The sequence below is a fragment of the Hypomesus nipponensis genome, chromosome 1 (assembly GCF_054491055.1).
Source record: "Hypomesus nipponensis isolate SF chromosome 1, ASM5449105v1, whole genome shotgun sequence".
Lineage (NCBI taxonomy): Eukaryota > Metazoa > Chordata > Actinopteri > Osmeriformes > Osmeridae > Hypomesus > Hypomesus nipponensis.
Window position 1 is genome coordinate 12,702,090 of NC_140361.1, and position 23,670 is coordinate 12,725,759.

Genomic DNA, 23,670 nt, shown 5'->3' on the forward strand with positions numbered 1-23,670 from the left:
AGCCCCCCTCCACGTCCTCCGTCTCCGTCCCCCCCCCCCCCCGCCTTCCCCACCGTGGGTGAGCCCAGGGCTCCCTTCGTCCCCACAGCACAGCAGTCACCTTGTCACCGTGCAGGGCCCTGCTCAGATGACGGCGGGGGGGGGGGGGGGGGGAACACAGCTCATTGTTGGCTCCGTGTAGCCTGGCGCGGGACCATTCCATAACAAGAGGCGCGGCGTCTCGTAAAAGTGGTGTTAGCAAGAGCGTTTGGCCCCTCCTCCATCTCCCTCCCACAATGGCCGTGTCGGCCGCGTGAAAGCACGGCAGGCGCTGTTCGTTTCAGGCGGCTGTTATTGGTTTCCTTTCTTTTTCAAATGTGTTTTGGAATAGCATTAGCATCCACACAATGCCCCCAGCCTCTCCTCTCAGGGCCTGGCCGTCCCCAGAGGAACTCCATCTGTAGCGCGACGCATGGCCACATCCACCCAGACCCTGCCTCGCTTCAGCACACTCCAGAGCTGCCCAGAGAGACGGAAGGGAGGGGACGGTGGAGGGAGATGAAGGGGAGGGGAGAGGAAGGTAGACAGAGGGAGAGAGATGAAGGGGAGGACGAGGGATGGCAGGCCAGAGGAAGGGAGGGAGATGAAGGGGAGGGGAGAGGAAGGGAGAGAGAAAGGGGGGGGGGGGGAACACAGAATTCCATCTGTTGTGGGTTGGACGGGTTCAGTTTTTAGCCTGGAGAGAGCAGCTTTGAATCCAGGTTGTGCCACTTGCCAACTGTGTCTCTCGGCCCCTAGTGGGGACACGCAATTGGCAGAGGGCCGCCGAGCCTAGACTGGAGGGAGACGTGTTTAGGGTTGGGCGGAGCTATGTTAGGGGGCGGGATTCGGGGCTGGACTCTGCCCTCCCCACGTGAACCCCCCCCCCCTCCTCTCGTCCTCCGGCCCGGAAGCTGACGAGACAGTGAAGGAGTGGGTGGAATCTGTGGTGCCGTCGGGCCATCTGGATCGGGCCAGACGGCACACGTGCAGCCCTCGCTTCTGCCTGGCCATGGCCACGGCATCCAGCCTGTGGAGAGGACAGGGCTGGCTGGGCGGGATGGGGGGGACAGGGCTGACAGGGCGGGGTGGACAGGGCTGGCAGGTTGGGGTGGGCAGGGCAGGGCTGGTGCGGCGGGGCGGACATGCTCGCACAGCGATGGGCCACGGAGTGTGTGGACTCAGCTGGGAGGGGAGACGGCACGGTGAAGGTTACCGTGCCGATCATGGCCTCCAAATGGAAGGCTATAACCCTGAGATAGAGTGGGCTATAAAAGCCCTGCGTGGTGTGCGTGCGCGTTTGCAAGAGCGAGAATGAGGGTTCAGTCATGTGTGCGTGTGCGCGTGTGTTACAACACAGCTGCTCTCAGCGCCTTGACCTCGGCCGAGCCTATATATCACACACACACGCCTCCGTCCATACCACCCGTGTCCGTGTGTAAAAACATCTCCCGCAGCCATCAGGCCCTTTACACGGGCCGGCTCCAGCCGCTGCATGTTGGATGAGGCGGGAGCGTGTGTGGGGAGCGCTGAGTGATGCTTCCCCGTCTGCCCACAGGGGGAAAGGCCCGCTGAAGAACACGTCGGATGTCATCAGCGCCGCCAAGAAGATCGCCGAGGCGGGATCCCGGATGGACAAGCTGGGCCGCACCATCGCCGACCAAGTAAGTCTGACACCCACACCACCCTCTTCTCTCATCCCCCCCCCCCCCTCTCATCCCTCCTTCCCACCAATCAGCCCTCTACCTTCCACCGTATCTCCTATCCCAGACATGGAATAACCCCCCCCCCCCTCCCCGGTATATAAAAACATCCTCAATTATCCATGGGCTCATATTTCAGTGATGATGCCTATCCCACTGGAAGGCTCCCGAGGGACTCCCCCCTTACATGTTAGACCTCCGACACATTCTCTCCACTTCCACTGCTGCAATATAGATACGGGTTGTGGTTGCATTATCGTAGGGGGTTGAACATGACGGAAAGGCCTCCTCACAGCTGTCTGATGGAGGCTGACACGCGCTCCCCCAAGTGAAGAGCCTGCTCATGGGCCGGGGTCAGGGAAGCAGATGCTGACGCTCTCCCTCCAGTCACAACACGCCAGGAAGAACGACCCCGCAGCTTGCCGTTTGGCCTCAGATATTTTGACTCGTTCAAGAGATGTCTTTTTGATCTCGGTCTCACGTAGAGGCTTTGTTGTACTGTAGGAAACATCGGTCCCTGGCTTAGTTTGTGCGTGGCATTACAACATTTGTCCTTTTCAAGAGCTGCACTCGTTCTATATCGTGTGAATGCTTCCCTGCGCCATCTGATGGATAGGCGTTCAAGGAGCAAAACATGACACCTTAGTAATCAGCAACCGAATGACAGAGTTGTTATTGTATAACTTATGTTGGAGGCGGGGGGGGGGGGGGGGAGTAATATGGAATATTAATCCTTTGTGACAAAATTGGTTCTTGTCACACACACTTTTTTTTTTTTTTCTCCCGTCTTAAATTGTTTGTTTATTTTGTATTTGTTCATGTCAGGGATCTAAGGAGAGAATGCATAGTAATTGGCCTTTATCCCATTTACTGCCGAGGCACAACTTTTAATTAGGCCTCGGTGTTCTGGAAGCAGCGAACCTTCAGAGCAGATCTCTGCCTCATAATGTAGCATAATGAGCAGCCGGCCTGCAGCAGACCAACACGCTTGATATGTTATTGAAGCTGCCCTCAGATCCTCTGTGTGTGACAGCCACGTCCATCACTGAGCAGACATCGCAATACCATCCGTGTTTTCCCCCCCGCTGCTTTTGAACCTGCTCCATTGATGAACACGATGATCTCCCTCCCTCCCCCCAAGAACATGCAGGTGTGTGTACTATAGCCATGTCTGCCTGCCTTTCATATGTGCACATGCGTGTTTGTTGAGTTAGTGGAGACCTATGCGTTGCTGTCCTAGACTGCATATTTCCGTGTCCTCTGTGCGTGTCTACACCAGCGCTCTATGAAGGGATTTGGGGGGTTTGAAGCACTCAAAGTATAAATAAATGAAGCACTTTGGCTGTTGGAGGAGCTGGGTTTGCCAGGACTAAGGGCCCCCCCCCCAGCCTGTGATCCTATCCAGCTGTCCCTCTCGTCCCAGACCTGAGCCCCGTCTCGCCACCACCTCTCTCTCTGTCTCTCTCTCTCTCTCTCTCTCTCTCTCTCTCTCTCTCTCTCTCTCTCTGTCTCTGTCTCTCTCTCTCTCTCTCTGTCTCTCTCTCTGTCTCTCTGTCTCTCTCTCTCCGCCACAGCCCCCTCAGTCAGGCTCACCCAAAACCTATTAAGCATGCTCCTGATGGCGGTACAAGATAGGGGGCACTAGGTGAGATTGGGGGGGGGGGGGAGGTGGAGGAACGTAGAAGAGGGGGAAGGGAAGACCGAGGGGGGGGGGGGGGGGGGGGGGGGGGGGGCGCGCATGTGAAAAGGGGAAGGGAAGCCACTCCAGAGAGCTGAATCCATTAAGAGTGATTTGACTTTAATTAGCAGGGTAATTACCAGGTGGCGGCTTCCTTAATTTATTTACGCGGCTGGTTTATATTTAGACTCCCCCATCTTTGCTTTACCTGCTGGCGGAGCAGGAGATGCCTGAGGGTCCGGGGAGGCCAGTAGGCCCTCATCAGAGCACAACCACCGTGCGTCCCGCATCCTGTGTGCAGACCACTGAACATACACACCACCAGACATGCATGCATCCTAAATGAGGATCACCATACATACACACACACTCACACACACACATCCTGAGTGCAGACCGCCATACAGACATACTCACCCGGAATTTCTCCCAGCGGGGCTGCGAGGGAGGGGGAGGGTCTATACCGGGCTGCTCATTAAGGGGAAGCGTGTTCATCAGGAGGGCCGCGGGGAGCAGCGCCACGCCCCGCGGCCTGCAGGGTCCGGCTGGATGGCGTCTTCATTTCCAGACAGATGGTCCCAGCCGGGCAGAGCAGCCTCCTCCTCTTCCGCTCTCCTGCTCGCCAGTGCAGAGACGCGCCGTGGACGAGCGTCCTCTGGCTGGTGCTCTGGTGGAGGTGTGCAGGTGGAAGCCAGGGCCGAGGAGGGGTATAGAGCCTGTCAAATGGGTGTAACAGAGCCGCATTCAAGTTTCAAATGCTCGGGATAAGCTGCAGGATTTGGGTCAGAGCTGCACAAAGGGCTGCAGTGCAGTTTATTACCAATTGATGAGCCCCCTGCAAGCCACATGATGAGAACTCCATCAGAGTTGGGTGGAAAACAAATAATGCTATGTAATTGAGATTGATAATGTAAATGTGTGACTCACCGTGCGGGCTATAAATTCCCCACAGCCTGCTTGCGCGCACACACGCGCTTACACGCCTGCACGCACACAATAAGCCTTGCATATTTAGAGAATGGGCCATGTGCTGTGTGTGTGTTCGGCATATGAGCTTTATCCCCATGATGTATACCGACATACATAGTGTACTTTTCCAATTTGCATTCAATCAGTGTAGATTTATGTTGATCCATGGGCCCTGGCTCCGGTCACAGTCTAAACCCGGCTCTGCCTCTGGACGCTTTATGGCAGACAGGGCCGTAAATTAGCGACTGCGGTGGAGGAGCAAAATCACTGAGAGAGCCCACAAATTCTCAGCTCAGCAGTTCAAGGGTCAGTTGTTCTCAGCCTGCCCGAGCTTCAGCATTATCCTGAGCCCCCCCCCCCCCTCCCCCAGCCGCCGACGAGCCAGCCGACCTCTTTGGGGGGCGCTTTTAGGAGCCATTCATTTAGCGCCGCACAGCTATTGTTTGTAAAACATGCCGTTATGCTTATTCCAATAGCAAAAGTTATTAACATTTTTCAGTTGTGTAGCAGGTCAGTGCGGGGAGGCTGAGTTGGCAGAGGGCCGTCTGAGTGCATGGCACCTCGCCCAGAGGCACGGGGGAGGGGGGGAGGGCTGGCGGGGGAAACATCACAAGGGGGAGATTATCCACTGGATCCTTCATATCAGTTTCATAGTTGTTGTTTTCTGGAGGTGGTTTGGTGATGTTGTGCTCAGCGACCCCCACGCAGCAGTTTGGTAGACATGCGGAGGAGAAGAGCCTCAACATGCGGTGTTTGTGTCTGATTGGGCTCGTTGGAGAGGCGCTCTCTTGAACTGCAGCTCTGGAGCCGTCCGAGATGTTCCCCTGCAGCAGCACTGCCTCGTCAGCACAGCGCCACTCCCAAAGTTCAACCCCCTCAACTTCTCAATGTTTCATTTGGACAGTTCACCTCCTCCTCTCCTCGAGTTGCCCACCATTTCCGAACAAGTGTTTTGAGTGCCAGGGGGCTCCATGCTGACGCGTTAAACAGCCTGTCGTTCAACTCGGAGCAGCTACGAGCCCCCCCCCCTCGCAGGGCGTCGGCTCAGACAGCCGGTGTCTGTCTGCTTCCCTGTCACATTAACGTCCCCGAGTGTCACCGTGATTGAATTAGCCCACACAAATCTGGAGCATCATTTTAGAAACAGGCCGGGAGAGAGAGGGGGAGACGGGGGGGGGGGGGGGGCTTTCATCAGACGGTTTCAAATAGGACTTGATTGATCATCATGGCCCCTGATGGTTTTATATTTAGCCAGCCCCCCCGATACGGGATCCGGGCGAGACGGATGGAATCTAATATAAAGCACATTAACTATGAAGCGCATTAACCACACACAGAAAATACCACCAGGCCCATAAAGTTCATTAGAAGTATCTCCCATCAGGGAATCTCCTGTGACTTGGCTCTCATCCTAACCGTAAAAACCATGCTCATTCAGAATGCAGGGGCCCTTAAAGAATTTAAATTAAAAACTGATCTCAGCTCTTGGTTCAGTCTGCATGTTCGACCCTGGTCGGAAGACATGCAGATCACAGCCCAGGGCAGGTGCCCCCCCTCCCTCCCTCCTGCCCAGCCCAACAGCCCAGATCATCCATCAAGGGTGTCGTTATCGGGGTCGACCTTAACCTTGCCATGCGTCTCAGTCACGCCTCTCCTTGTGCCTCATGACACCCCCCCCCCCCCCCACCCACCCCGCCCCGGTTCAGAGGTGCGATGGGCAGATAAAGCTGCCTGGTAGATTGTGTGTTCAGGATCTCTCTGTCTGTCTCTCTCCCTCCTCTCGCTCTGTCTGTCTCTCTCCCTCCCGTCTCTGTCTCTCTCTCTCTCGATGTCTCTCTCTCCCTCCTCTCTGTCTGTCTGTCTCTCTCCCTCCCATCTCTGTCTCTCTCCCTCCCATCTCTGTCTCTCTCCCTCCCATCTCTGTCTCTCTCCCTCCCGTCTCTGTCTCTCTCTCTCTCTCTCTGTCTCTCCCTCCTCTCGCTCTGTCTGTCTCTCTCCCTCCCCTCTCCCTCTGTCTCTCAGGGCACACCCAGTTCATCATCTCCCCCCTGCTCCCTGACACTCACACGGCACTGCCTGAGAGTCTGTTCCCAGCAGATGTGTTTTATGTCAGAGCCGTAAAGTCACAGGGCCAAACTTGCTGACTGGCCTCTGCTTTTCAGGGTTGCGCCGTCTCCCCGTGAAACCCCCGCACCGCCCTGCGCTGGAAGGCTTCCAGGTGGTCTGAAGGAAGCGCGTTTGGGCAGTGATACGAGCATGTCTTTTTAACGACGGGAGAGGTGCAGACCGGTGTGTTAGTAAATTAAGATACGGAATGATTCATGAGGCCACGGCATATACTACCAGTCTCTTACAGCCAATTCACTTTGGAAGAGAAAGACATATTTCCCCTCCCCTGTTGTGGCTGCGTTAATGATGATTGGGTTCTACAGGGAACGGCCGCCATTGTCGGTGTTGGATAAAGCTACAGCTTGTTTCTCTTTTTTTTTCTACCTCCTGTTGCTCGGCAGAATATTTCGAAGTGTGTCATATTGGGGCCCAATTAGGATGTTATATCAATTTGCCGTAATGGAGCATTAGGCCTTGGTTCAGTGGCTCCAAACTTCACAGCTGGCTGGCCTTTTACATCAAAAAGCAGCGACCACCACTTTCCATACATCAGCCTAATCTGTGTCTCTCCCGCTAGCGGGGGCGGGGCGGGGGGGGGGGTTCTGGGAGGCATTCAGACCCACTCCAGTCCCCCTCAGATCTGAAGATGGAGGATCAGCTCTCTCTCTCCTCACAGGCGGTGGGCGGTACACAGCAAAACACACACAGAAAAGATCCCTTCCATCAGCCGCCCGGCCCACACACCAGCCCCAGCAGCAGCACCAGGCAGCCACTGTGCATTAGGAGGCTGCCGTTTCAGTACATATTCGGAATGGTCATTTCCTCTGGGCGGTGTGTCCTCAAAGGTCACGGCTGGGAGGTGTGGTTTCCTCCACGGCAGTAGCACACCCCCTCAGCGTCCTCTAACCCTCCCTTCCCCTCACCTCACCTGCCCGGCGAGCCTGGACAATACCGTCCTCCGCTGTGCTGTCCACCGCCGTGTGAAATGGGATTCAGAGGAGCAACATGGCATTTCCACTAGCGTGACCTGACCTCTCATCATTCACAAGATCATCTACATCATTATGCCGCCGCTATATGAAATGTACCTTTGGTCCGGCCTCTGCCTTCAGTGTGCGTCACTCCCAACAATTCTGCTCTCCCGTTTCCTTGTTCCCCCCCCCCCCCCACCCCTTCCCCCTGTGCTAGCAGCTCACAGATGCTAGTATACAGTATATGTTTCGCTGCGGTGTGACCTTTGAGATTCTTCATAGGAGCAGCTCCCGCGTGGGCTCCCCCGCTGTCTAGCTGAAAAGTTAACATCTCAACAAATCCACGAGGCCCAGTGAGCCGTCGTGGCGGAGACTTTGTGAGGGCTTTAGGAGTCGGCCGCGCGTCGCGGCTCCCCTCACCTGATGACGGTGAGGTAATGAGACACCACCCCGGCCCTCTCGTCTCATCCCACCTTCCATTTCATCGCCCGCTGCCTTTTTCGCGACTGAAGTGTTCACCCTTTATCCATTTGACATGGAATGATCTGGAAGATAAGTGCGAGAGTACTCTTTTCGTTCTCTTTTTTTTTTCTTCCTCGTCTGTCTTCTCCTGTCCATCTCTCTTTCTCTCTGCGGTACGTCCCTCTCACTCGCTCCCCTCCATCTTCCTCCTTCTGTCTTCCTCACTCCAAACGACTTCTCCTTTATAGCCTCCTGTCATATCCCAGCAGTAGCTGACCATGCAAGGTGAACATCCAGCCCCATTTAATAACCAGCCATGCAGGCAGGTGCTCAGACTCCTGGGCTATACTGCCAGGTCTGAGGGACACCAGAAGTGCTACCTCTCAGGGAAAGAGACAGGTCGATGATGGACCCTAATGACACGAGTCCCCATTAGAGGGGTCTCAGGGTCTGGGCAAAATTACTATTGAGATAAAGAAACTTCCTTTCTGTGCGAAATTGTCGGATCATTTTACGCTCCGAGCGCCAGGGTGAGAGGAATCGTTGAAAGGTCCTAATGTGTTTTGGTTGACTTAATGGTTTGGTTTCAAGGCTCAGAGATGGATCAGTCACCAGACTGATCTGACATCATGTCACGCTGAGGTAGTCGGCCACGTCCAGATTGCTCTCTGGCTCTGACCTCGCCAACGAACCCCATCAGTGTCGAGAAATACAGAAGCCTGTGGCCTTAACAAGTAACTCACTAAGGCTTAACTTCTAGACAGATGCAGAACCCCACAGAGCTGCTGAAACTGTGTCCGACGCCAGTGGATTACATTAACATTGGCAGTGTCTCCCCTTGGTTTGCGCGCGGCTCGGGAATGCAAACCTCTGCGAGAGCCGCCGAGGTCTCGTCGAATACCTCGGCAGCGCAAGTCTTCACATGTCAGAAGGGGAGCCGGGCAGGCGTGCAGGGTTTCCTGCAGGGTGAAGCCAGCAGAGCCCAGCGCGAGCACAAGTGATGCTTTCACAGCCTGTCCTCGCCCGTCTCCAGCCCTCCCGGAGCCCTCATTAGCATGCCTGCTGCATCCAGCCTCGGCACAGCTACTGCTGCACAAGCTCACGCCCTCTCCTATCTCCCTCCCCCCCTCCCGTCTCTCCTCCCCCCTCCCCTCGCCTCCGTCAGCCAAAGCCTCTCCTATCCCCTTCTCTCCTTTCAAGACTCCTCCACTCCCTCCCGCCCTCTCTCTCTCTCCCCTTCTCTCTGTTCAAGATTCTCCTCCACTCCCACCCTCTCTCTCCCACACTCTCCTCCCCTCCCTCCCCCTCTCTCTCTCTCCCTCCCCTCCTCCTTACTCCCCCCCTCTCTGCTGTGCTGTCCTCCGCCTCTTTCATTTTCCATGCCTCTCTTCTCTCTGATTGGCCTTGGTCTGTCTATCATCTCCCTAGTTTAACCTGATCCCCTGCTCGTCCGCACCCCTGCCCCCCACACACAGCCCCAGGTGCCCGCCCTCCTTCCCAGTCCTCTGAGTCCCATGTCGTCACTGCCCTTTCTGCACCCTCTGCATGGAACAGGAGAGGAAGCCAGTCATTCCTATCATTTAGTTTGTTTTTATTAATCACCTCAAGTGAAAGTCCTAAACCAACACTATGTACAGTAGGAAGGGACAGCCTGGTAGATGCTGTGTGTTTGTGTTCTAGTTGACATTAGTCTATGTGTGTGTGTGTGTGTGTGTGTGTAGTAGGTTAGTGTCTGCCAGTATCTGCATTCAACTGGAGTGTCTCCACAGTCCTGTCTGTTTGCCTGGTATGATTGAGCGCAGAGAGGGTGGGAGAGAGTATTTGTGTGTGTGTGTGTGTGTGTTTGGCCAAGCGGCCCAGACAAAACACCAGGGGAACATTGATGTGCCAGCAGGATTAGAAGCATCATAACTTCAAGCCCTGTTTCAAGTGTCCACATACCCCTCCTCCCCCCCCCCCCCCCTCCCTCATCCCTCTGTGCAGGGAGGACTTCATATTACCCTGCAGTCACACCAACGTGCATGCACCACAGAACAGGACCAAGTTAAGCTCAGCTTCCCTCTGGGGAATTCAAAAAGAGGCAAAATCTTTTGTTGTTCAAAACAATAAATAATTGCCCTATCATTGTTCCAGAATGATTAGCTCTCCAGTGGCTCACTTGTATCCTACTTGTTTATCCTCATTGTCAGGCTACGGATACTTCTTCATTGCTTTATCAACCTCTCTCTATTCTTCTCTGTCTCACTTTCTCTCTGACACACACACACACACAAGCACATTCACAGATACCCCGCCCCCCGTCTCTCTCTCTTTGTCTCTAATACACATGTGCCCCCCCCCCCCCCCCCCCCGTCTGTCTCTCTTCTCCTTCCTTCCTCTATCAGCCTGTAGTTTCTCTGGCCTGACCTGGCCTGATCCTCACAGTTGAAGTGCGGGTTCTCAGCACACAGCCCAGATATCTCTGCAATTAAATGATTGGGTGCCATTAGCCTCCTCTCACCTCTCACCCGCATGTATAACTAACTATCTCCATAGGAACCAGACGGTCAGAGTCCCTCGCCTGCAAATACCACGGTCTTCGTACACACACAACGAAACACACAGCACCAGCATCAGTTATTTGTGCTTTTCCAAATAGCAAATTGAACTTGGAAGTTCACGCGTCCGAGTGTGCCGTTCCTGAAAAGACACCTTGAAAGAGTAACGTGAACGTTTGAACAGTTTCAAGTACTACATATTTCAAAGACTTTCAATTGTCTCTATAGGAATGACTGTTAACATCAAGACGTGTTTCAGCCATTGTCTTTACAATACAGGCAGCACGTGCTCTGCTGAGGTGAGGAGAGAAGCTGGCAGGCATTATTAGTGCTGTTTGTTCCATGTGGCCCGCTGACTGTAAGGGTCTCTGGTGTTGTAATGAGGCCTGGCTCAGAGGGTGTGTCCAGGCCGTCAGACCAGACCATTAGAGCCTGATTAGAGTCTAACCCGAGACTCCCGAGGTCCGTCAATGTGTTGACATCCTTCTCCCTTACCTGATCAGCAGTAGAACCAGCACATGTAATTACTTCACTGGCAGGGGGCTTGTTTAGCAAACCAGCTGAGTTAGTGGAAGCGCTGTTCCTCCGCAGGCCCTAATTACAGCCAGCGTAAGGAGCTGGGAGAGGGCGGCTCTGCTCCTTGAGTCGCGCCCGTGTCCGAGGGATCGGCAGAGCGCATCCCTTTCAAGTTTGCTCTTTGCCGTAATCAAGTATGCAGGAAGTTTAGAGAGTGTCGATGGCGCTCCTCTCCAAGTGCCACCGTCTCGCTGACCCGGGTACGTTTTCTATATCGATACCGTCGAGTGGCTTGCTTCCAAATGAGTCCTGCGTTCTATTTAGCACTTTCGTCTGAAACGGAAGTTATGCAAATGCGTTGGAGAAAATGAAACGGACTTCTAAAATGAAAATCCTATCTACCGTTTGCTGCCTTCCAGAGTTAATTATGTATATGGAAACATTCTACTGTGTTTTTCCAGCCCTGAGCAGTTTATGTTCGCTTTTGCACTTTGCTTATTGTTTAAAGCGGCGGAAAGATAAGTGTTTCTTATGTTTTAACGTGAACAACTCTAGCAGAATGCTGTCTGTCCAAAGAGAAAGCGTTCATTTAATCATATATTCAAAAAGAAAATACAAACGTACATTTAAAAAACCTTGTGATCTCAGCCTGTTTTCTGAACAGGGTCATGTTGTCACTCTAAGTGTTGACTTGTTGATGTGAGGGGGTGTCGTGGACTGTGGGAGGCCCTCAGAGGCTGGAGGCGTCCACGGCGGCAGCGGCTGTGGCAGCGCTCGGCCTCTGCGTTCGAGTCCTGCGTGGTCGCTGCGCTGCGATTGGTTGCTCTCCATCCGGGGTCGGCGTGGGTGTGGCTTACGCACGCAGCGTCTGAGGGGTTCCTGCCGTGGGCGTCCCGTGCTCACCTGGCACTGGGTCTCTGACTCAGCAGGACTTAGCACAGGAGTGCTTACAACACCCCAGTGCTGCTGGGGAATTCATATTCAGTTGGATGTGATGTGACCAAGGTGAAGAGTAGCTCTGTTGTGCGTCTATGGATTGAAAATGTAGATGAGGAACGCTGAATAATGCCTGGTGCCGTGTATATATATATAGAACAGTTATTTTGTAATGTGAAGCAAGACAAAGACTGCATCAAATCTGTATGCCTACTGAGTCTAGTCACTATCCAATCCCCAAGTTAATACCCAGCTATTTTAAATTGATAGTTTAAAGTTCCTATCCAGAAGTGCTAACCTCCCCCTCTCTCCATCCCCCTCTTTCTCTCCCTCCCCTCTCTCCCTCTCCCTCTTTCCCTCCCCAGTGCCCAGACTCGGCCTGTAAGCAGGACCTGCTGGCCTACCTGCAGCGTATCGCCCTCTACTGCCACCAGCTCAACATCTGCAGCAAGGTGAAGGCCGAGGTGCAGAACCTGGGGGGAGAGCTGGTCGTCTCTGGGGTAAGCCTGTCCCACCGCCCTGACACACATGCGCGCGCGCACACACACACACACACACACACACACACACACACACAGGTGTCAGCTGCCTTCCCTCAGTTGACAGATGAATTTAGCAGCCACGCTAATGAGTGTCTGCGGACAACCTTTAACAAAGAGCCATTACATGACATAGACGGACTAGAAGTAGGGGAAGATTTTACACTGTGTGAAACTGCCCCCAAGATGTCTTCAGGATGTGAGAATCCGGTTCAAACTAGAATGAACAAATGTTCCGGGTGAGTCATGAGAGAAAATCCATGTCCTCCTTGTTTCATTCACATACTCCTCCACAAAATAAAAGCAGCTCCATTGAATTTGTACTGCACTTAAGTTTTATATATCCCCTTTTAAAGGCAGCCCTACTTTAATTTCCCCTGTTTTAGTCTATTGGATATTGCAGGGGGGGGTATCCACCCCACATTAACAGATTTTCCTAATTTATGTAAATGTATTTTCAGTTAATTTATAAATGTAGAGACTAATTTGTTTTTAGATGTCTGGTAAACCAGGTCGAAACACAGGTAATAACCCTGTTCTAGAAAGGACTAATATTGGCTAAATATAGTTCTGACTGCTGGTAATAAGACAATTTACTGACACTTCCTTTTGGTAGCTTTTGGTAACAACCAACTGTTTCAGTTTCAAATTGGTGTCTTTGGTGTGGACCCGGGTAATGGGTCTTCCACTACCTGTCTGCCCAAAATAGAAGTGTGAGGTGCTAACACCACCAGCGAGTGTTAAGACAGGCCAGTACAAAGGCTATTAAGCTTCAGAAATGAAATTAAGGCCGACCTTTTCCACATCCTCAAATATCACCCCCGCTATTTCTCATACCTCACCTCGTGCGGAGGTCATTAATTCTCTCCTCTCCAAACACGGTGTCTCTCTGCCCTTCTTCATAGAATCAACTATAGGGGGAGGGGGGTGGGGGGGCTTGACGGATCACTTTAGCTTGGAGGAGAGACGGGAGTTTCACACACTGGGCTGGCCTTCAACGTGATGACACACACACACACACTGCCCACAGCTGGAGACATGACGAGGACACACACACACACGCTGCTGTAGCTGGAGTCACGGGAAGGTCCTGGCGATGTGGCGTGGGTGCGTGAGCTGGCGTGTAACTCGTCCCGTGTGCCCCCCCCCTTCCTCAGGTGGACAGCGCCATGTCCCTGATCCAGGCGGCCAAGAACCTGATGAACACGGTGGTGTCCACCGTCAAGGCCTCCTACGTGGCCTCCACCAAGTACCAGAAGTCCCTGGGGATGCAGTCCCTCAACATGCCCGCCATCTCCTGGAGGATGAAGGCCCCTGAGAAGAAGCCGCTGGTCAAGCGGGAGAAGCAGGACGACCAGGCCAACAAGGTCAAGAGGTCGTCCCAGAAGAAGCACGTGAACCCCGTGCAGGCCCTGAGCGAGTTCAAGGCCATGGATAGCATCTAGAGAGACGCCAGGCGTCGGAAGGGGAACGGTTTAGGAGCTGGTGTACTCTGTAGCTAACTCTGTGAATTTGTAGATTGAGCTTTTTCGTCCTGTCAGAAACAACGGGGAAGGGGTTATGGATGCGAAAGGAAGGTTGTTTTAAAGCATTCCTCCCACGTTGCCCGGTCGACCTGTGTGTTTGATGTGCAGTTGCTTTTTTTCAGGGCTTTTTAATGTATCGACACTTTGGCCCTTGCTGGGAATCTCATTTTAATTCAAACAAATGCGTTCTGATATGCCTCCGTCTCAAACCCAAGGTTTTTCTCTTGGGGGCGGAAAAACGCAATTAGAGGAAAGCAACTGGACAAAGGGCATTTATTATATTTCTTCATCTCTCTTTTTGGGGGGTTTCCAGAATGTTCATGCGAGGAGAGGAAAGCTTTCATAGATATGCCGCAAGATCTAATCCTCAGAACCTTCCATGTTGATTTGATTTCCTGTGTTTTATATTCTTTCTAACATATTTTATAATTGCATGGGAGGGTTTCCGTGGTATCTCACTGTGTCGTATATAATACGGCCAAAACTAGTAATTTGTAGTTGTGCTGATGTTGACTATGCAAACTCTCAACTGCCTAACTTTTCCTCGAGCAATCATTCTAGTTCATTTGGGAAGTGTTGCGCTTTCCCTGGAGGGGTTTCAGTCTAGCTCTGTGAAACCAAAGTAAATATTTTTTCCATGTGTGTACTCCCTGCGCCTAAACCAGTTCAGTTTTAGTTTGTTATACCACTTTGTGCTAATGTCACCGAATATTTTTTTCCTTGCACCACTGCTTTCAGTACAGTAACTATTATTGTAGTATCTCCCTGACATTTGGAGAATGTAAATGTTACGATTAATCCCCAGCGATATTAAAAACACGAGCCAGGTTTTAGTCCAGATCCTCTGTTTTGTGTGCTCGGAGTTCAGCAAACCAGACCTAATGGAAAAGAGTTCCCTGCCTTCTGTTTCAATACACATGACTGGCCTGGGGGGTGCCATCCTACACACATACACTCACTCCTACTACACACACACGCACACACACACGGTCACACTCTGCCTCACACACAGTCAACGAGACTCTTAAATGAGCCGTTAACCCCTTCCTCGCTCCTGGTCCCTGTTGGCTCCTAGTGAGAGTGGAGGAAAGGTGAATAGAGTCGACCAAGCCAGGCCACATCTCTCCACAGCCGTTTGGAGGCGGCACTGACTGTCAGCGGGGGTAATCAACCCCACCCTCTAAGCAGGCATCCAAATTGTTTAATCAATTTTGCTTGTATCTCTGCAGCTTAGGGATTGTTGGGATGGAGAAAAGCATTCTCCTCTAGCTTGGACCAGAGCGTGTACAACTCCTCCCTGAACCGACGGGCTAAACCTCCAGCTCCAGACACACAAACAGCCATCGTGATCTCACGTCATGCACACACCAAAAAAAACGCTGTTGGTGAAGCACTAGGATTACTTTCTTTTAGTCGTAGAAGAAAGTGTTCTCAGGGCGTCTGAGCTTGGAAAGGGCAGCAAATGGTCTAGCCATAGCCTTCCCCTCATAGGGATGCATTGGTCCTTTGAAGCACAGCCACTGTAGACTGAATGACCGTCTCTCCCTGCTAGATTGACATCTAAACAGAATAACAAAAGTGGGTCATGTAAGGTTTTCTCCTCAAAATATATTTTCTTCTTTTTCTTTTTTTTTTTTCAAGCTCTTTTCTTTTTGTGTTTTAGGCTCAAGTTGGAGTGGGTGGAGTGGGAAAGAGACATTTCTCATGATTTAAATCTCCTTTGCTGTGAGGATGAGTTTGCATCCAAAGTGTTAACACGATATTGCTGTGGACGTTCTTTAACTCTGTTATTGGAAACTGTACTGCACACTATTTTACATATTCATGTACCTGCTTTATTTCATGTTAAATAAATGAGATGGATACTGAATTGCCTCTTGTCATTTTCTTGTACCATCTCTGAGAATATTGTAAGCATAAGTATAATAAGTTTTCTCCATTTCAGTCTTGTTCCTGCAACCCTCACCTTCAGGATAATGTGATTTGAGTCTTTCCAGCACTACATTGTCACCAAAGTAAGAGGTATGAATTTAACAAGCCTCAAGGCTCTCAGTATCATCTCAGTCAATCTCATAGGTGTTACTTTAGTGCGGTTCTGCACGGTGGGAAATGTGTCCGCTGTCTACCAATGTCCCAGACAACACTTATTCATCAATAGGTTTCGTGCGATTAACTAGTTCTCCCTAAGAAATAAGGCTTGAGTTCCTCGTCTCCACCTCCATGCAGTATGCAGTAGAATGTGCCTGTGTCTTTGTTCTGTGTGAATGGCCACTAGGGTATTACTTCTCACTTGTTCCCCCCATGAGTTGTTGAACTCTCACACACTTTCTTCTACTCTGTCCCTCGTGCTCAGACATGTGGCTCCGTCTCCTGCTGGCCTCCCTTCCGAACCTGCGTCTGCCCCATGTGGGAGCTGGAGATGGAGGCAGACTTGATAGCACAAGAGCCCTGTTGGGACCTGTGCTCCGTGACTCAGACTGCGGGTACAGTATGGGCTGTTCTCTGAAACCCCCAAACCAAGGAGTGTTCATCGTTATCTAGATCTCTTTACAGCGGAAGAGAAAGAGACATCTTCCGAGAAATGTTGGAAGTTATGATGCAATGGCCACACCGGACTTCATCCCGTTATAGTAGCTGAACTTCACAGCCAACGCCCCCTGCTGCTATTTCAGTCTTCCATGTCTGTGTCTCACCCCATATTGGGTTGGCACGACATGATTGAATGAATTGTGATCAATCAAAGTGGTTGTGTATGACACTTTAATCAATAAGGGAAGTTTTGTTTCCCCCTGAAGATTCCCATTATGTTTTTCCGTGCTGGAAGGTGTTGGGGCAGTCCCGGCTGTCCGGCCAAACATATAAGCAGAGAGAGAGAGAGATAGAGAGAGGGGGGCATAGAGGGAAGGATAGAACGGATTCTGAAGTATTGGTCTTCAACCAGGTGTGAAAGGATTGGCAATAAAAGCAGGTTTCCGGAGTGACAAGCTGACTGGTGTAGAAGGTGACATCTCTGACTGATAGCTTTGGCTCAGTGGTAGGAGTATAAATATGCTAAATATGATGACAGGTTGAAAGGCCCATTGAATGAGACCACACAGACATAAGAGGGACCCCACCAATCTGTTTTCTCTTTAAAGGGGGGGAAAGATGGAGTGAGTGAATGAATGAGTGAGTGCAGTCATGCCAAATAGGGCAGTTCTTAACACAATGTCCATAGCATTATACAGCATCTGAAGACTCCGGGGTTTCGACTGAGGGATGCATGAATAGATAGTGAAGCGAGGGAACGGGTTTGTCATGTGTCTGGGGTTTTAATATCCATCACTCCATGCAATGACGCCAGTGAAGCTGTCTTATTTGCATCGCCAAGCTAGTTTAAAGGGGGCGATTGATAGGGGATGAAATGATGTTTTTAGATGTACAAAGATTGAACCAAAAGAGGTGAGATTGCTAAGTCTGTAAATGTCTGTCTGTTCAGATTCTTTATTTACAGAAACAGCCAGTATTTACACAATAAAATGTCATCTCTCTTCCGTCAGTCGTATCAATATTCATTCAGCGTAATCACCAGGGGTCGATATAGAAACGGCAAAATTCAAACGGAATGAATATTTCCCAGTAGCCTACTTGTCAAATCATGAACACATGATCACTGAACTACTCCTGAATAACAACAAACTCTTCGAGCACAGATAAACTGTGCAGTTATGCTCAACATAAAGCCACTAAGACTACAGCATTGGAGAAACATGGACCTTTTGGAGCAACATTTTAACTACCTGAAGGCCATCAGCTCAAGTGGAGCAGTTGTAAGTTACGGAATTGTATATTGTGCTTGCGGTGTCAGGTTTATAGTATCACGGTAAACCACATATCATGTTTAATGGAAGTATTTTCCCTCGGGAAACTTCACTTTGCTTTTTTTCGTCGAACTGTAATTCGTGATGTGGTATTGAGCTTTCAATCTTCCCAACGGTTATCTCGTAAACTTAAACTTCCCCCCCCCCCCCTGTTGCCCCAGATCAGGAGGCCCTGTCGAACAGAGCCTTTTATAGTGACTGCTGACTCTCACGGCCAATCCTTTACTGCCGAGAGCCTGTCACTCGCCAGGCTAGGCGTGTTATCCCAAGCCTTCCTTTAGCACTGGCCAGGGACGTTGGGAAAATGATCCAGTCAGCTACAGTCCTACTCGTAGACCCAGGTTCAGCCAGCCATCCAACCAGTCAGCCCAACCCACACCAGCAAAACCTCTCAGCATCGATTGTAGCCCAGCTTTCTGATTAAACTCCATGTGAAATGAAATGAAGGGTTTTAACGACCTGGTTTGAAATGTTTTCCCTCCCCACAAGCCTTTTGTTGTGACATCATGGAAATGAAATAGTAATATTCAGTAAAAACAACCCGCTGAAGGAAAATCGCGAGTTTTTAAGATAAATATGTCAGGGTATTTGAGTCATCAGCTACATTCTCTCTAATTCATTCTCTTTCAACCAGAGCAGAGCGTGTGTAAACGGTCGACCAAGCAATCTACCCAATGCATCACCCCATCTCCCACACACGTTAGACCCCCTCTCTCAAGACCATTTCCTAACTTAAATTTTGGATGCTGAGGCTTGCAAGACCAGTTAGCCTACATCAAATCTATAACCTAAAACCAGCCTTAACTAATGTGAATGATGTCAGCCTGACCGGCCTCCCCTGTGGTGGAGCAAGCATGAAAACAGTTGAGGATGGTGTAATCCATTGAAACGCTGCTTGCTTCAACAACAAAAAAGCACCAGCTCTATAGGCCTATTTAAAGTCACTTTTTATAATCAGCTCTCAAGGAATCACAAAAAAGGCAGTACAACATAATGGAATCAGCAGAGTGCCACATACTCTGGTAATTATGTTAACCTCTTTTAACAATAGACGCTCAGACAATTCTGTCAGGCTTAGGCTGTTGCCGTTGTACGGCAAATAAATAGCCGCAGCGAACATGTGTGCTTGTCCCGGACGATTTGTGTGATGTAATTACATCTAAAATGCTTTTTAGCTGCCTCTTTAATTGACTTTCCCCCAGGAGTGATTTGCAACTATCAAGTTCCTCATCGTGGCATGTCATTGTCTTCGGTCAAGGACTGGGGATTATTTGCGAGCGCTTAAATCCAGTTTCCTGACCGGGCCGTGTTCGATCAGCTCGTCAGCTGTCTGTCTGTGGACATGCTCTGTATAACCCGCCAGCCCTCTTCTTCCATCAGCTCCGACTGCTAAGGAGAGGCGCCGTTAATGCATATTAAGTATTCTTTACCCACTTTGTTAAGAGTCCTTTAGAGCCACTCGCACGTGTTTGACTTGAAATACATCTTGACAGCTATTTAAACAGCCCCAGATATTAAACATTCAGTCAGACACCTTTTGAGTAAGGTAATCTTGCAGTGTCACGCAGGACTGCTGACTACCAATCATCTCATATGTATTCTGGGTCGCCACTTTAGCTGGTACTGTATTTTAATGCCCTACATCTCAGGGCTGCATTTCAAGTGTGATTTATATCTTCTCAAGTCATCAGTTACCATCGGATTCAAGGATCTGGCTTCCTGCTCAGAGGACTAGCATAGCTAATAACCTACAGGAGGGAAAAGGGAAGAATATTGCTGAACAAAAATACTTTATAATTAAGTCTTGTGAAAGATGTTGGTGGACATTGACGAGTGGAGAGTTGACGAGAGAGATACAGAGAACGTTGGAGAGAGTCAGGGTGCGGCGAAGGATACAGACGGATGGGGAGTGGGAAAGATAGTGTCGAAAATGGACGAAAATTCAAGGGAAATAGAAAGGTTTGGGATGGGCAGCCTATTGGTACCCATGACTGTGTCTCATCTTTAAACCAATTTCCTTCCCAAAGATCCTGGGGGACTGTCTGATTCACACGGCTTCCTCTTTTAGGGCAGGATGACTCCAAGTGTTCATCCTGCTTTTACAATTAGATCACTCTGCCAGATGCCGAATTCATCAAGAGGGCAGACATATTTGTTTTCTGGTGCGTTTGGAGACTGCGGGAATGTCTTCTCCATGTCTGAGTCTGTGTTAGCAGGCTGGCCTACACAGCGCACGCCTTGTAGACATTCCACATGACACTTGTTCATTATTCATTGATGTTGAGTTTCCCCCAGGTATGGCAGGTCCACTCCAGGACACTGCACAGGAGATCCTGGGAAGATGAGAAGACGACACAGCCACTGAAGAAGTGGTTTCAAAGTGTAGGGGGTTGACATTGGCATGGTTGGAAAGGATTGGGGGATGCGGGGGGGGGGGGGGGGGGTTAGTATTGCATGCTTCACTACTTGAGCTTAGGTGTTATGAGGATGCCACTGTCAATTTGTGTTTTTTACACAAATTATTTATTATCGAATAAATGTTTTAAATAAATTCAGTTTTTTATTGAACAATTACAGTATTACAGCAAAAGCTTTGAACAGAGCACATCAGGGACTACCCGTGGCCTGAAGTAGAAGAAAAAAAAAACATTAAAGTGGTGCGCTGTCCAGACTACAAATTGGAAATGGCCTTTTGGACCTCAGACATATAATTGCTGTGTGAGTTTGAACAAAAGAATGGTTTCCAGACAAACACTGGACCCAACAAAATAATACACAGTTATTTAGCTGAGAAACCAGGGCTTCCTTAGTTCAGCGTACATTAGCAGTGTGTGTGGGAGTGTGTGCATTTCTCCCCTCTCTCTCTTCATAGCATAATGTCAATGGAAACGCACTACAATCACTTAATGTACTCTACAGTCCCACTCTACATATGGGCTTTAAACACTTTAATCGAAGACCTGCTCATTTTTATTGGTGTTCTTTATAGGTAAGGCTGGTGATGATTTTCAAATGCACTCAGTGATTTGTGGCTCATTAGGGCGAGAGTCAGCTCCACAGGAGAGCATGTGTTTGTTCGGGGGGGGGGGTTATGATGTAGGAGGTAAGAGACAAGAGGGCCGGAAGTAGGAGACAGAAAACAGCAGGAGGTACAGTAGGCTTCAGGAAGTACAGTCCCAGTAAGGAAACATCTGGACACAGGAGGAAGGAGTTAGGTCACAGGAAAGGGAAGATCAGAAACAGGAAACAGCAAGTAGGCCACATCCGCTTGGGAGAAGAAGACGCCATGGAACCCCCCAGGGGTGGTGAGGCGTGTTCATGTGGGGGATGCTGTGTTGTGGGGGCGGGGCCAGAGCAGCAGGCAGCACCTCCCAGGCCCTGGGATGCTGCGCCAGGCGGGGGGACAGAGGGCATACAGCCGGCCAAACCTCCTCTTCTGCATGCCAATTAGGCCGCTCCCTCTCTCTGTCAAGGCAACCTGCGAGATCAGGGAGGTTCTGCCAGGATCATGCCTGCATGCCAAGCGATTTTTTCATCTTAAAAGGGAATCATTTTGGATAGAGACCGAAGGGGAGAGTTTAAAGTGTCCCCGAAACAAATGATTAATCTTTTGTTGATTTATTCATTGTTCCTCAACATCTGCTTGATACACCCATTTTCACGATTTTTAATTCTGCCAAACCCGTGAGAAGCTTCCTGAGAATATTTCGGAGTCAAAGTGAACTTTGAGAATATTGAGAGGACTTGGCCTCTACAGTCTGCCAGAGCTCAGAAAACTCCACTCCACAACTGCCTGTCTGACTGTCAGATTGTTTACTCTGTGTTTCTCGCTTACAGAGGGGTCGTTCTCCATCACCTGTAAAAGTGTCAGTCTGGCAGCACGCATCTGAATGCAATACCTAGCAGCCGTTATTCACCCCAAGGTGTCCCAAGCAATTCTCAGGTGGGGAATTTTACAAGTTGTGTATATTTCCATTTTTAATGAGTAGAATGCCAAGCGTGTAAGAAGTTAATTACGTAATACAGTGGAGGACAGGATTGCCCTTCAGAGGAAGAATGGCTACATCCAAAAGGCCAAGACTCCTTTTATTTGGTCTCGCTCACCGAGATGATTTAGGCTGCTGCGTTCCAATGACAAGTGACATTGTTATTCTGGTGTCAGTTTCCATATTATGGCTGTCATCTCTGTGTTAATGTATGTACACCAGTGAAAGCTGTTGTGGGAAATGTGTGTGTGTGTGTTGGGGTGTGTGTGTGTGTGTGTTGGGTATGTGTGTCGGGGTGTTTATGTGCGTGTCGGGGTGTGGGGTGGAGATTAAATGGACACACACAACAGAAGCATAAAATCAGATGAACTATACGGAGCAGGAAATACGCTGAGTTAATCAACCTTTAGTTGTAATGAGCTGTTGTGTAGGCCGACTTAATTAAAAGGGATGTTAAATAATTCCTCCGTGGTCATGGTACCTTGAGCCCAACGTTGCGTCACAGCTGTGCTTGGCGTGTGACCCCCCCCACCCCCCATTCTCCTACATCTGGACAAATCCAGGAATGTCTGGAATGTCAGCTTATTAAGGCTTTACCTTGCTGGGGGAAAAACCCCTAACGGGAAATGTCAGTATTGATCCCCTTCATTAATACGACCCTTCCTTCCCCAGGGCTGTGAATAAGGGTGTGTTTGATAGGGTGTGTTTGATGGAGGGCGTGGGCGGCGTGTCAGAAAGAGGTGTGTTCCCAGCCTCCGGACCGTGTGAGTCCTCCTCATCACGCTGGCTACGGGCTCCTTGAAGGGTTTATAATGTGGACGACAGTTCAATAGGGATCTAGAGGGAAAGGGTACCCTTTAATTCTTCACAGGGCTGAGTGCACTTGTCGCGCCGTCTCAGCGCAAACGCTCAGCAGTGACGTGCATGCGCGCACACACCCCTCTCCAGCAGAGTACCTTCACACAGAAGCGGGTCCGAGACTGGCTTGGATTCAACCTTGTTTGTCCTACCTTCCCTTTTCTGACAGTGCAGATGTCTCTGCAGATGAAATCAATCAATGTAACGTTTTGTCAACATGAAATTAGGACACATAATTATGTGTCCTGTGAGTGATCTTGCGTTTTGAGCAAATATTAAATTTCGCTCAGTGTGAAATTGCTGTAGGGATTCAACCACAGTCAAACATGATCAACTTTCAGGAGATTTAGGCAGGGAAATTGTCATTTAATGCTTGAACATCCAACTATTCTCATTAAATGAAAAATCTGAGAGCAAAAAAACGGAAGTCGAAGAAGTGTTTGAGAAGCGATTAATTCATCAATCAAGACTGCATTATTATCCCTAGAAATGCAGACGACAATTAATAATTCCAGATGCAATTATTGGTGGAAGTGTGTAATTCAATATTCCTTATCTTGTCATGGCTTGACTTTATCCCAGCCGCCCCCCGTCTCCTACACCCACAGCCCCCCAGAATGCTGACAATGCACTCTCTGTCAGCCAGCTTTTACAATAGCATATATCAACCCTTAAACACTTCGGAGGAACATTCAAACATCTGTGTGGATAATGTTTGATGGCCCTATGAAATCTGTCCAGACTGGCACCTAGTGCAGAGTAATACATGTGTAACAAAATGAAGTATCCATGCTAGTGGCAGTAGGGATTTTTGTTTTTTTCTTCTTCTTTTTGACTTTGTAGCAAGCAAGGAGCTGGTGGCTAAGCGTACTGTGGCACTGTCTCCTCCCGTCAAAGTGAAGGAGTTAGGGCCTCAGGCACCGCATCTCAAAAGAGGCTCGATATACATCTCCTGTTTTACATAAACGCTTGAATAAGAATGCTGCATGGCCAGCTGAGGCC

General features: G+C 50.1%; 1 protein-coding gene across 1 annotated transcript in view; it reads left to right on the forward strand.

Annotated features, from left to right (window-relative positions):
- ctnna1 (catenin (cadherin-associated protein), alpha 1) overlaps positions 1–15,834 on the forward strand; it is a 78,094-nt gene extending 62,260 nt beyond the window's left edge. Inside the window, exons 16-18 of the mRNA XM_084695377.1 lie at positions 1,577–1,682; positions 12,265–12,399; positions 13,596–15,834. Coding sequence (XP_084551503.1) covers positions 1,577–1,682; positions 12,265–12,399; positions 13,596–13,883 — 529 coding nt within the window. The 3' untranslated portion in view covers positions 13,884–15,834. The remainder of the gene's footprint in view (positions 1–1,576; positions 1,683–12,264; positions 12,400–13,595) is intronic.
- Positions 15,835–23,670: the final 7,836 nt, after the last annotated feature.